Source organism: Tupaia chinensis, unplaced genomic scaffold (assembly GCF_000334495.1).
Source record: "Tupaia chinensis unplaced genomic scaffold, TupChi_1.0 Scaffold000237_1, whole genome shotgun sequence".
Lineage (NCBI taxonomy): Eukaryota > Metazoa > Chordata > Mammalia > Scandentia > Tupaiidae > Tupaia > Tupaia belangeri.
In genome coordinates, this window is record NW_006159715.1 from 1,759,155 (window position 1) to 1,771,783 (window position 12,629).

The 12,629-nt window shown below is 38.0% G+C and overlaps 1 protein-coding gene across 1 annotated transcript in view; it reads left to right on the forward strand.

Annotated features, from left to right (window-relative positions):
* The window catches only part of CDH6 (cadherin 6), a 150,745-nt gene that overhangs the window by 75,620 nt on the left and 62,496 nt on the right, over positions 1–12,629 (forward strand). The window contains exon 2 of the mRNA XM_006148495.3: positions 8,336–8,690. Coding sequence (XP_006148557.1) covers positions 8,463–8,690 — 228 coding nt within the window. The 5' untranslated portion in view covers positions 8,336–8,462. The remainder of the gene's footprint in view (positions 1–8,335; positions 8,691–12,629) is intronic.

The window sequence follows — 12,629 nt, forward strand, 5'->3', positions numbered from 1 at the left end:
ATAGCAAACGTTAACCAGTGCTATTATTTATTTTTTTGAAGTGAAATAGTGAATAAAAAAGAAGTTAATGTGGAAGTTTCAGAAAAGTGATATTAATATCCTGATACTTAAATGCTACATAACATATTTCAAAATTTAAATTTCAAATATCATAAATGAAGAGAACTAGGTATCTTAATGAAATAATAGACAAACTTTTAGTTCCTTGATACACTTAAAATATAGTCTTGAATCTCATTCTATAGCTTTAAAAAAATTGTTTTAGACTCTTTTTTTGAGAGGTTTTTGCTATAGGGCCCATGCGCTTGTCAGAAAGACAGAGAGAGACAGAGAGACAGAAAGTGAGAAATCACCCCCCCTAGGGGGGTTAGCCATGCTGCAATTCCTTCTCCTCCATGACCAGCAGTGTTATTATTTATGAGTGAGACATCATGTAAAATTGATAAGACAGATATTATATCAGTCAAAATAAAGAAAACCTCTCTACTCCTCATACTCAAGTATGAGCCTTTAAAAATCACCTGTGATATGCCAAGTTCCCAGTCACCTAATGGTAAACCTAACCATCTGACTCTTTTCACACTTAATAAAGTTAAGTCTGTTTTGAATTCCCTATACTTTATTCCTACTAGGCATGAGCTCCCAGCCAGTACACTCAGGCTGCCCTTTCATTGAGCTGTTGAAAGAAGAGCAAACTCATTGAAATCATTCAGGCTAATTTGTTAAGTGGGTTTTGACATCTCCTAGTTTTGTTTAAGCTCCACTGTCTTAAATGGCTATGTGTCCAAAAGAATTAACGTAGCTGACGGAGAACCTAACATATAAGCAGAGAGTAATAGGAAACCAAATCTTTCCTACATTTCTGTAACCTAAACATACAGTTTGCTACAGATATTTTTAAAATTTATGCCATGTATTGCTAATTAAAAGTAGGAGATGCTTTCTTTTCTCCTTTGTTTGTATGAGTAAATCTTTTGAGGAAAAACAGGGTCCCCATCCCAAAGTCCTTTAAGAGCTAGGCAAGATGCCTAAAGGAATGAAGCAAGTGGGTCTGAGGAAAGGACAGTGAAGGTGAGATGACGAATGGCAATGGAACACAAGAAGCCAGAGGGGTGAGACAATGAGGAACAGTGAGGGATCATCTGCAATGCTGTGGAAGGCAGCTTTCTCCACTCCAAAAATGAAAATGTCACTAGAAACTCTGAGGTTTTGAGGTAATCCAGAAATGGGAAGCTACCTATTTTTGAAAATTAAAACCAATTTAAGTTTCTTTATTCTAAAAGGCAACATGAAAAATACAGCAGAGTCAACATCTGTCCCTAGGATGCCTTAAGTGTATCCCCTGCCCAGACACTCTTCGACAGTTTAAGTAGTTGTGGCCGTATTAACCCTAATAGCTAAAAACTCATATGCATTCATTTATTTCATCCTTGTAGCCATCCTATGCAAAGGTACTATTAATATGATCCCATTTTATAGATTTACTGAGGCATAACTGGGCTCTCATTTGTCCAGCTAGTGTTAGACATAGCTGAGACCCTAACACAAACATGGGGCACGTGAGCATGTCCTTCACATTATAACCATATTCTCTTACTTTGTCTCATATAAAATAGTTTAGACTTTCCCCTGTATGGGAAAAAAGAACATTGTCTCTACCCACCGATTCAAGTTTTGGTTGTTTTGTCCTAAGTGAGTATTTCAAACCAGAAAATATTTCTTGAGCCTCAACTACATATAAAATGCCATTTTATACGCTGGAACACATTTGATTTTATCTTCATTAATGCAATGCATGGAGTATGATTTTAAAACGACAGCAATACTGTAGACATAGCTTCATCTGGAAATGCATCGGTTTGCAAACAGATTGGCATATTATCCACAAATATAAACATTTACAAAAAAATCAGGCATCATTCGATGGCTGTTGCCATAATGATTCATTGGCACAAGAGAAGCGCTACGTGGCAAGAGGTGCCAAAGCTGTTTGACACATTTCAGTGGAGTTCATTACACACACGAAACAGAACCAATTTTACTCAACAGTGACTTTGACATTTACAGAAAAATGAAATGGAGGTTTAAAAATAAAGACTTCATGTGAAATCCCTACCCAAAATTTTAAATTGGTTCTATCCTTATGTCACCACTTCCAGAAGATCAGCCATGTTCTAATGGCCATATTCTTATTCACGGCAGGTGGCAGCCTATTCAAAACAAAGGTTGTGGGGTGATCGGAAAATTGATCTTGAGCAAAATTAATTGACTGTAAAAGTCTTCTCTCAGAATAAATAACATACGTATTTTTAGAGATTTGCTTGTAGGAAAGCATGTTTCCCTTTGGCTTCACTTGGTTTAATTCATCCCAAAATGCAATTCTGTTTTTTTAATGTGCTAGATTTTAATGCAGTAAATTCCTTCTTTGTTTTCATTATACCAACAGAGTAGATGTAGGGACATTTCAGGCTCAAAGCTGAAGTGCAATTGGGCCAAAAGAGATGCAAAATAATCATAAATAACCGGCTGTTTTCTACTTCTTTAATGATATAATGTGAGAACAGGTACAAAAATTAATACAGGATTTATGATACATATGCTATAAAAAGTTCTATGCATATAGGCTAAGATGACTAAAGTGTAAGTCATTCAGTGCTAGGATGACTTTAAGTGTAAGCAATACAAGAGGATTTCAAAAAGTTTGTGGAAAATAATTTTAACATACAAGATTTAAAAAAAGAAAATTTAAGAACCAGTCAATGGCATAATGGTTATGTCACTGGACATCCACACAGCTGTCTGCAATTCGAGTCTTGGACCTAGAGGCTTTAAACTCACACCAGACATGTGTGCATGTCTGCCCAAAATCCTCGGAGGAGAATGGAAAAGAAAGGATTGTGGCATGACCAACCCCCACCTTGGGGGGTGTGATTTCTCACTGTTTGTCTGCCTCTCTCTGTTTCTCCAGCAAACGCACATGCCCAATATAAAAAATTTCTCTTTAAAAAAAAAAAAATTGAAATCCCATCCATGTGGTTTTCTTTAATTTTTCTTTTTTGGAGAGGTTTTTTGTTATAGGGTGCGTGCGCTCACCAGTAAGACAGAGAGAGACAGAGAGACAGAAAGCGCAAAATCACTCCCCAGGGGGATGGCCACGCCACAATCCCTTCTCCTCCATTCTTCCCTTGGGATCTTGGGCATGCACAAACACGCTCCCGGCTTGAGTTTGAGCCACCGGGTCCTGGACTCGAACCACGGTCAACTACACTGGAGTCCAGCAACTTAGCCATTATGCTAACTGCTGGTCCCCCATGTGGTTTTCTTCAAAAGTAATTTTCCAAAAATTTCTGAAGAACCCTTGTACTTACAGAAATGTTTTTTGTAATGTTTCTGTAATGTTTTCATAGTACTTTGTATCATACAAAATACTATGCTACAGTATATATATATGCAACCCCGTTTATCTAAAGAAACAATTTGTAATAGATTTTAAAACACTCTCTTCTATGGTAAATAGTTAAAGTATATTAATAATGTTGCTTTACTGAATGCTTACTAGATTATGTCAAAGTTAAGGCTCCACTTACCAAAGACTGAATGTGCTGGATTTATTCTGTAAGCCTACATAGCATTATAGTAATATTCTCCTGATTAGAATTAATCAAGAATGAATGACTGAACAATTGTAGTCCAAGTATGAATTCTAAAAGTTAAATATATTTATATGGCTTTCAAAATTGTGTAATAGTTACGTATTTGTTTGTCTACAAAGAACGTAATAGAATTGTATCTCAAAACCAGACAATACAGTTGTCATTCAAACTGTTATCAAAATGTCACTAGGGAAGCAAAGTCAATCAATGGAAATGTTCTAATTAGTGTGTGAGTTATTTCCAAATAGAAAATGGTTCCAAAGTACTCTAGGGAATTTGGAGACATTGTAGCTTGTCTTCTCATTCTATATATTCTGTGAAATTTTTTACACTAATAATTTCCAATAATCTAGAGAAAAAGTGTTTTGCTAATCAAAGGAAAACTTTAGCCCAGCTTCTGCATTAATTATCGCATATTCTAAATTGGTAGAACCTGAATTAATGAGGCCCAGGTCCCTCCCAATTGGCATGTATTAAATAAAACCTGGACTTGACTCTGTATTCTTGTGAATATTCAAGTATATATATGCATATTGGCTTCCAGGCAAGTAAGTGTTCAAAGTAGCGGTTATCAATGCTGTATGGGCCTTGTCCCGCTATCCATAAACATCTTAATTATCTTCTACTCATCACTAAAAGGAACATAGTACCTCTGCCTTCTCATTCCTACACTATTACTGTTAAATGCTGAGTTGGGGTCCACACAAAGGGAAATGATTAGCAAATAAATTCATTTTTAATTTTAAAATCCTTGCAGTCTATAATTTTAAAAGACTATTGGCTTGCTTGGAAATGGCTTCTGTTTTGTTTCTTGTTTTTTAATTTGCCAGAGGGAACACATGCTCACAGGAGAGACAGTGAGAGGAAGAAAGCATTTCCTAATGAGGCATGGTCATGCCACAATCCTTTCTCCTCCATCTCGCCATCCTTTCAAGAATCTGGGTATGTATGCACACGCACCCAGCATGTTTTTCAAGCTTCCAAATAAAGGATTCAAACAATGCCATTGGCCATGTAGAATCGGGCTCCTTTAATGACTAGGCCAGGTACCAGCCCTTAGCGATGCTTTCTGAACAATAAAAAATTATTGAGGGGGACCAGCAGATGCCATAACAATTGTGTTGCTGGACTCTCACATAGTCAACCACAGTTTGAGTCCCAGACCCAGCAGCTTAAAACTCACGTTGGGCGTGTGCACATGTGTGCCCAAAATCTCAATAGGAGAATAGAAGAAAAGGGATTGCAGTGTGGCCATCCCCCAGGGGAATGATTTCTCACTTTCTGACTCTCTTTGTCTCTTTGGCAAGCACATATAGCAAAAATCTCTCAAAAAAATAAATAAAACATATATATATATATATATATTTAGACCTATGAGGAAATTATGGTATCTTTTGTAGACTTTTGCAATGTATTATAGATGGATTTTACACATACAACTTAAGTATAGTAACAATAATAACACTAACAGTAACAATAGTAGCTAATACTTATTAATGCTTAGTGTCAGGCACTGTTCTAAGTGTTTTGCATGTAATGAACTCATTTAATCCTTACAACATGTTAGCCCTGTGACCTCATAGTTAAGGGAGGTGGATCCCACATGGCTGACCACAGTTTGAATCCCTGCCCAAGGCTTGAAAAACACACTGGGTGGGAACCAGCAGTTAGCGTAATGGCTATGTCGCTGGACTCCCACGTAGTCGACCGCAGCTCGCATCCCGGATCTGGTGGCTTAAAACTCACGCCGGGCGCATGTGTGTGCATGCCCAAGATCCCGAGAGGAGAATGGAGGAGAAGGGATTGCGGCGTGACCATTCCCCTGGGGGGTGATTTCTCACTTTCTGTCTCTATGTCTCTGTCTGTCTGGCGAGCGCATGCGCCCTGTAGCGAAATCCTCTCAAAAAAAAAAAAAAAGAAGAAATGAAAAACACACTGGGCTTGTGCGCATGCATTTCCCAAATCCCAGTGGAATGAAGACGTAGAAGAAAAGGTACTGCAGTGTGACCACGCCTTATTGGGGGTTATTTCTCCTCTGTCTCTCTGTCTCTCTCTAGTGAGTGCTTGCACCATCTGACAAGTGAAGGAAAAAAATAACCTTTTCAACATCCCATGAGGTATAAAATTATTGCCACTACAAAAGACATACTGAGGAACAGTGCGATTAAACAATTTTTCAGAGATTAAGTCGCAGAGCCTAGATTAAAACCCAGGCAGACTGGTTCCAGCATTGATAATCTTAACCACTGTGTAATCCGGCCTATTAAGAAATATTAAATGAGATTTACTAAGTTATATATTCAACAGTTTAGAGGGATTTCTATTTTTAAAGCTCTATAGAATTTCACAGAGAAATCTCTCTTAAAAATGGATACCAAACATGACTGGATCATAGTCATTCATTTTTACTTACTGAGTTTTTAACAAAGACACACCCTATCAAGTTAATACAGAAAGAGCTGGGTTACTGTAAAAACTAGATGTTCTAACATACCTAGAAATGCTGCTTAAATATGCATCACTTTAAAAGCTCATCGCCAACTAAGAAAAAAGACGAAATACTTGACATTTTGGTATCTGCGATATTAAAAAGAACTAATATTTAATATTCAAGTGGCAACAGCTTGTAGAGTTTGCACACAACACCCACAGGGATCGATTTTTCTTTAAAATGGCCTTTAGGAGTCTGCCTTTTAAGCAGCTGACACCTCCATTCTCTGCATCCCTCTTTCCTGCCAACACCATGGGGCATACAAGGAGTGCAGCAGCAGACGTGTAATTCTTCACTGTAGGATTTATCTTTGCAAATAATAGAGAAGGTGGGAAATTAAGAAAAAAGTAATTTCCACCGTATCAACTTCAGTGTAATCTCTGCTCCCAAAAATGAATAGATGTCTTTGGAGGGCTTTTCTCCGTATGCCCTCTCAGTCCCCTTTATACACCAGCAATGAGAAGAGAGAAGGATCACAGCCACCTAATTGATCGTCAGTCACTGCACACCTGTACCAAGGCTGCAGAATGACAAGTATACTGTTGCCTGGCATTTTTCCAGCATGACTAATTGTCATAGTACTAATTTACTCACCTGTGGAATTTTCCCTAGCCTGCTGTCAAGAAGATACATAATAATGGAATAAAGGTTTAGAATGCTGAATACTGTGAAATATTTCACTTTTCTTCCAACCAAAAGCTTTCACTTAGCCACATGTCAGATGAGGATAATTAGTCATTGCTGGGGTTAAAGTCAAAAAAAAAAAAAAAAAAAAAAAAAAAAAAAAGAATAATACACATACACATTTACCTGGGAGAAGAATAAGAATCAAGCGAATGAATCTTTTCTGACGTGTGTACAAATATGTATATATTGATTGCATTACCTAACACATGTTTCTTTATTTGCATGATGTAGAATATACCAGTTCTATTATTCCCATGTTCTATATTTTAAAAACATTCCCTTGTTGTTGTTGTTGTTGCTAGTATTATTTAAGAAAATATTTCTTCTATTTCAAATAGTAAGATAAATAATTTATTGAGCTTTTTTTTTTTTTTTAAGAAGAAGTAGTAAAGAAACATTTAAGAAGGAGATATGGGTATAACATGACTTTAATTGCATACACTAGTAAACCAACTTGGGACATTTTTTCCAAGCAGTCTGGCCCCAGGATACTTTAAATGATAGATCATGTCTTGAAAATTAATGTTTCTATGGAAAATAGTTACCCACAAGTATACTAGCTGGCTTTTCTGGAAATCTTGCAGCCCACTGAGACATGTTTGATGTATTTGGGAAAACTACATAGAGACTGGCCAATTTTTATAAATATGCTTGATGGTTTATGATACAAGTGAAATTTAGAGGTTAAAAACTCAGAATGTCCCTAGGAAATTGAACAGAATTGCTCATTTAATGTTAATAGTCTATTAAATTCAAGTTCTATAGGCTGGTCCTTAGCTCATTCTACAGTGTTATGAGTTCTTATGAGGAAAAATTTTTTTCGCTTAAGTTTGGGAGATGCAGATGAAATAGGGGTTTATCCTCATCATTGCAAAATATCACTTTAGGAACTTCCCTTCAGAAACTTCAATATGCTGATAAGCATTCTGAAGAGAAGACCTATGGTCTTTTCCAACCCTGTTTGACCCGGAGTGTTTTCTCAGGGCATATCTAGGAAGCCCAGAGTCTGCAGAATAGACTTTGCCTTGACTCATGCCTGGCGCATCACAGGTTCTCAGGACATTCTAGCGAAATTCTAACATTACCCACTTTCAATTGCATTTAAATGGCCTGTGATATTCTTTGCCTTAGACTTCTTCATGAGACTAAATATGCAAATAGAATCAGAAACACAAACTCCTGTCTTCCTACCAGATCTCAGCCCACATATTCGAATGTAAAGAGTAGTGAAATAATCTATGCTGGCTTGTTGACCTACAGCAATGCTATTACTTAAAATAGAATTCCTTTAAGTGATAGAAAGGAGAAAGGAACAACAGCTTCCTAGTGGGTATACGCCTTCTACTCAGCGTAGCTGAAAGACTGGTTTCCTTATTTCACAACTGATAGCCAACTTTTTCTTGTTTTGCTATTCAAATTCCTGTCCTTTTTTTCCAGCCTATTTGCTCTAACGCTGAATTTTAAGCATCTCTAAAAATGCTTGATACGTTATTATTCTTTCCAGATACCCTCTGAGAGCCAAACAGAGAACATTAAGAGAGAAAGGAGGAATGAAGCTGGATACAGTGCAGTGAAAAAAGGCACTTCAAGGAGAGAGGGACTCTACCCAGAGACTCGCCTGGGCCATCAGGATGAGAACTTATCGGTACTTCTTGCTGCTCTTTTGGGTCAGCCAGCCCAACCCAACATTCTCAACTCCGTTATCTAAGAGGACTAGTGGTTTCCTGGCAAAGAAAAGGGCCCTGGAGCTGTCTGGAAACAGCAGAAATGAGCTGAACCGTTCGAAAAGGAGCTGGATGTGGAATCAGTTCTTTCTCCTCGAGGAGTACACAGGATCCGATTATCAGTATGTGGGCAAGGTAGGATTCCTTTGGGTGCTTTGATATTCTGGGTTTAAAAGCCTGAAGAAGTTACTTTTAATAAATAGTCAAGGAGGACCTGAACTATTCCCCAATACGGTAAGAATTGCTGCTTATCTAGTAAGACTTTTTTTTTTTTTTCCACTTGAGTAGTTTCGGGAAGAACACTGTAGCAAGAAGCTGAGAAATGTTAACACTGCAACAAAGAAAGAGAAAATGCTCCAGTTGAAAATGAACCGCCCACAACCATCCGCATAGGATTATCATAAATCCTTTAATTTTTACTTTAGCTTGAAAACTGTGGTCCAGCTATTCTACAAAGTAGAGTGTATTAAAAATAGCAATAGAGCGATTAAGCTGTAAGAAAAGGAAGTTTCCTTTTTCTCATTCTGAAAGCAAACATTCTGAGCTTTAGTCCTTCGGCCAGGTTCATATTAACTGTTTGTTCACCCTCCTACTGAGGGGTCCTCTGTTCTCCAATCGAAGGGAGGCTTATGTTCTCAGCACCCACCACTATGATAGATTTGGTGGTGCTGCTGCTGCTGCTATAACAGCTGTTTGATCTTATCTCAAATAATTGGCAACAGCCAGGCGTTTCAGAGTCTTGTGACCTAATTGTGGCAAGGTTTACAAAAGAGAAAAAATGGTTCCATAAAGGCGCTATTTCCAAATATCGTCTGACCATTTTATTGACTCCAGAAAGTAGAGTGAGGAGGCATCACTTAATACAGCCCTTAGGATTACTGGAGCTGAGTCAGGGAAACAGCTTGGTTAGACTGTCATCATGAGTTTCACTGAAATTTTATCATCAGCTACATTCTTGTTGCAGAATATCTGCATACTGCAAAGATGTCAAATTAAAAACAAGAGATCCAGGTCTGTGCCTTGCAGACTCTGTGCTGGTAAGAAAAATAATTGTCACACATCCTTTGCATAGTCAGACCCAGAGCGAACAGAAACATTAATGATAAAATCTCTTTATGACTTTACAATTTTAAAGCATCTATATTAGAATATCAGGCAAATAATATAAATTTTGCAGATTCAAAGGGCTGCATCTGCACACTTCAGCCTGTGATCAAATATCCCTGAATAACTGTGTGCAAATATTCTCTTTAAGTATTTACCACTATAAATGAAGGAAAGCCGTCCATGGCTTGAGCTGAGGTAACCAGGCGATGTTCCAATGAAGTGAATTATTAATGTGGAATAAAGTAGGAAAGGAAGTATTCAGTGAAGGGGTGAAAGGCAACGCAAATCCCCAAAGATCTAGCCATGTATTTGCTGTGAAATTCACACTCTATGTGACTACTGAAGAAAGACAGTTCACTTACTTGTACTTCACTCCATTTCCTTTGTGAAATGTGAATAACATGATGTTAATAGGGTAACGGTTGTAAAAAAATAATAACCTTAAAACTTTTAATGCACCTTTTACAACACAAATAACAATATTGCCATAGAAGATTAAGCTTTAAAAAGTACTCCATCTAAATGATGGATCCTTTTTTTTCTTTCTGTTTTGCTTCTCAAATTGTGCTAATATTTTACTCAAATAATATCACGTATCCTTAAAGAAAGGATGTTCCAGGATCCTAGAAGCAGCGGTGGATAAAACTGCGTATGAGTCAGTTTTACAATTATAATTGTGGGAGGTAATATTGCCATGGGGAAAAGTTGCAAGCTCTGGACTCAAACAGATCTGAGAATGCATCACTGCACTGCCAATTGCCAGTTATGTGACCCAGGGCAGGTTATTAACCTTTCTGCTTTAGTTTCTACATCTAGAAAATGCTTGCAGAATGCCTCCCTGGTGGAGTTGCAATGTAGTTTACGCCAGACAGTCACTAGTGGCTAGCACATAGTAGGTGAATAAAGAGGTTACTATTATTAGAGAAAAAAAATGGTATACTCTCCAATACATCTGTGTGTAATGCATTGAAGTGAAATATCACCATAGAAGTAAAGCAAAATGAGGTAATTAGCGAATCTCTCTCAGTGGGAGGAAAACGTACAGTATAGTGGAAACATCCCTTCACAACTCTGGCTTCGACTAGACTAGTTGGATTTGATACTTTATATGCATCTCATTAATTCCTCTAACTCACCATCATCTGCCCTTCCTTGTTTCCCCTTCTTCTCCTCCTTGAAGTTATAACTCTTGAGAGAATATTAGCTGGAGAAAAAAAAAAAAAATCAAGGGCAAGAGTTGAAGTCATCGTAATTGGCAGCATTGCTATATCAGATGTGCGTAAAAGGTGTTCTAGAATTACTGATCTGGCTTGTTCCCAAACCTGTTTTTGAAGTAATGTTATCAACAGACAAAAAGAATAGACTATTAGTGTTTTGAACTCATATTTTAAAATAAATTTGAGTTTTGTTCCTCATTTCTGGCAATGACTTGGTCCACCTTTAATTGACTCAGAATAAAACAGACACCTGATGTGATTCTGTAGAGGTCAGGAAACTTTTTTGGAGGAAAAAGAAAAATTGATTAGACTAGATCAGAAATTCCAAAATTGTCTGGGTTCATAGAGCTCTTTTTCCCACTGCCCTTAGGCTAAATGAAATATCACAGTTCCACGTATTACATTAAATAGGAAAGCCTAGACAATTTAACAATTCTTTATGCTCTAACAGTTTAGTAACTGCTTGGAAAACTAATACACATAAATTAGAAGAAAAAATAAATTTTTATTTTACTTTTTTTTTGGGGGGGGGGAGATTTTCACTATAGGGCGCGTGCGCTCACCAGACAGACAGAGAGAGACATAGAGACAGAAAGCGAGAAATCGCCCCCGATGGGAGATGGTCACACCGCAATCCCCTCTCCTCCATTCTCCTGTCGGGATCTTGGGCACGCACGCAAACGCACCCGGCGAGAGTTTTAAGCCACCGGTTCCAGGACGTGAACCGCAGTCTACTATGTGGGAGTCCAGCGACATAGCCATTACGCTAACTGCTTGTTCCCTAGTTTACTCTTAAATAGTTATTTACAAATGGAATGGTTGTGTCTATTGGGCACTGCACAACTTCTCAATCAAATTGGATATGGTCCTTCCTCATTTCCTTTTCCACACTGATTTTTTTTACTGTACACATTATACAAAAATGGTGTAATTGCTTTTTATTGCAGCCACTATGGGAAACCCAGCTTCATAAATATATGACATCATCAAAAGGAATGCAGCGCCACCTACTGTTGAAACTTTGTATTACCTTGAGCTAGTCATTGGTAAGGCAATTGACAGAGTTTAGAGTGTTACTTGCTGTATTTCCCTAAATTTTCTTTAAAAAGAGATTTTTCCTATACAGCGTGTGCACTCATCAGAGAGACAGAAAGCAAGAAATCACCCCCCAGGGGGGATAGCCATGCCACAGTCCCTTCTCCATTCTCCTCTTGGGATTTGGGGCACACAGGCACACATGCCTGGTATGAGCATCAAGCCTCCAGGTCCAGAACTCGAACAGTGGTCAGCCATATGGGAGTCCAGCAACATAACCATTACACCATCTGCTGGTCCCTCCCCTGAAATGTTCAAATGTTTCCTGGTGGGTTCCACACTGTACCTCCGGCTGTCTCAGTGCACACTCTGGGAACCATGGAACTGCAGTGAGATTGACATATGCAGGTGTACAAAGACTAACAGAACTTTAGCCATACTCTTGGCCTAATAAATTGTAATTACTCAGAGCCTGTCGTGGATACCTAAAACCGACACGATTACATGGAAGGACAGAAGTGTTAACTGAGGAAAAGTAATACTGCTTAGCAAATACCACTTAAAATAGAAGAAAATAATGTACATTATAAATAGGTGTTTCTGTTTGTATTTGTGTTGATTTGTTCAGATTATTTTGAGATGTGGCATAGGGATGGCAGAAATGATGGTGGAGGAAAGAAATATGAGAATGAGTGTGGGGGGCAAAGAGTTTTCA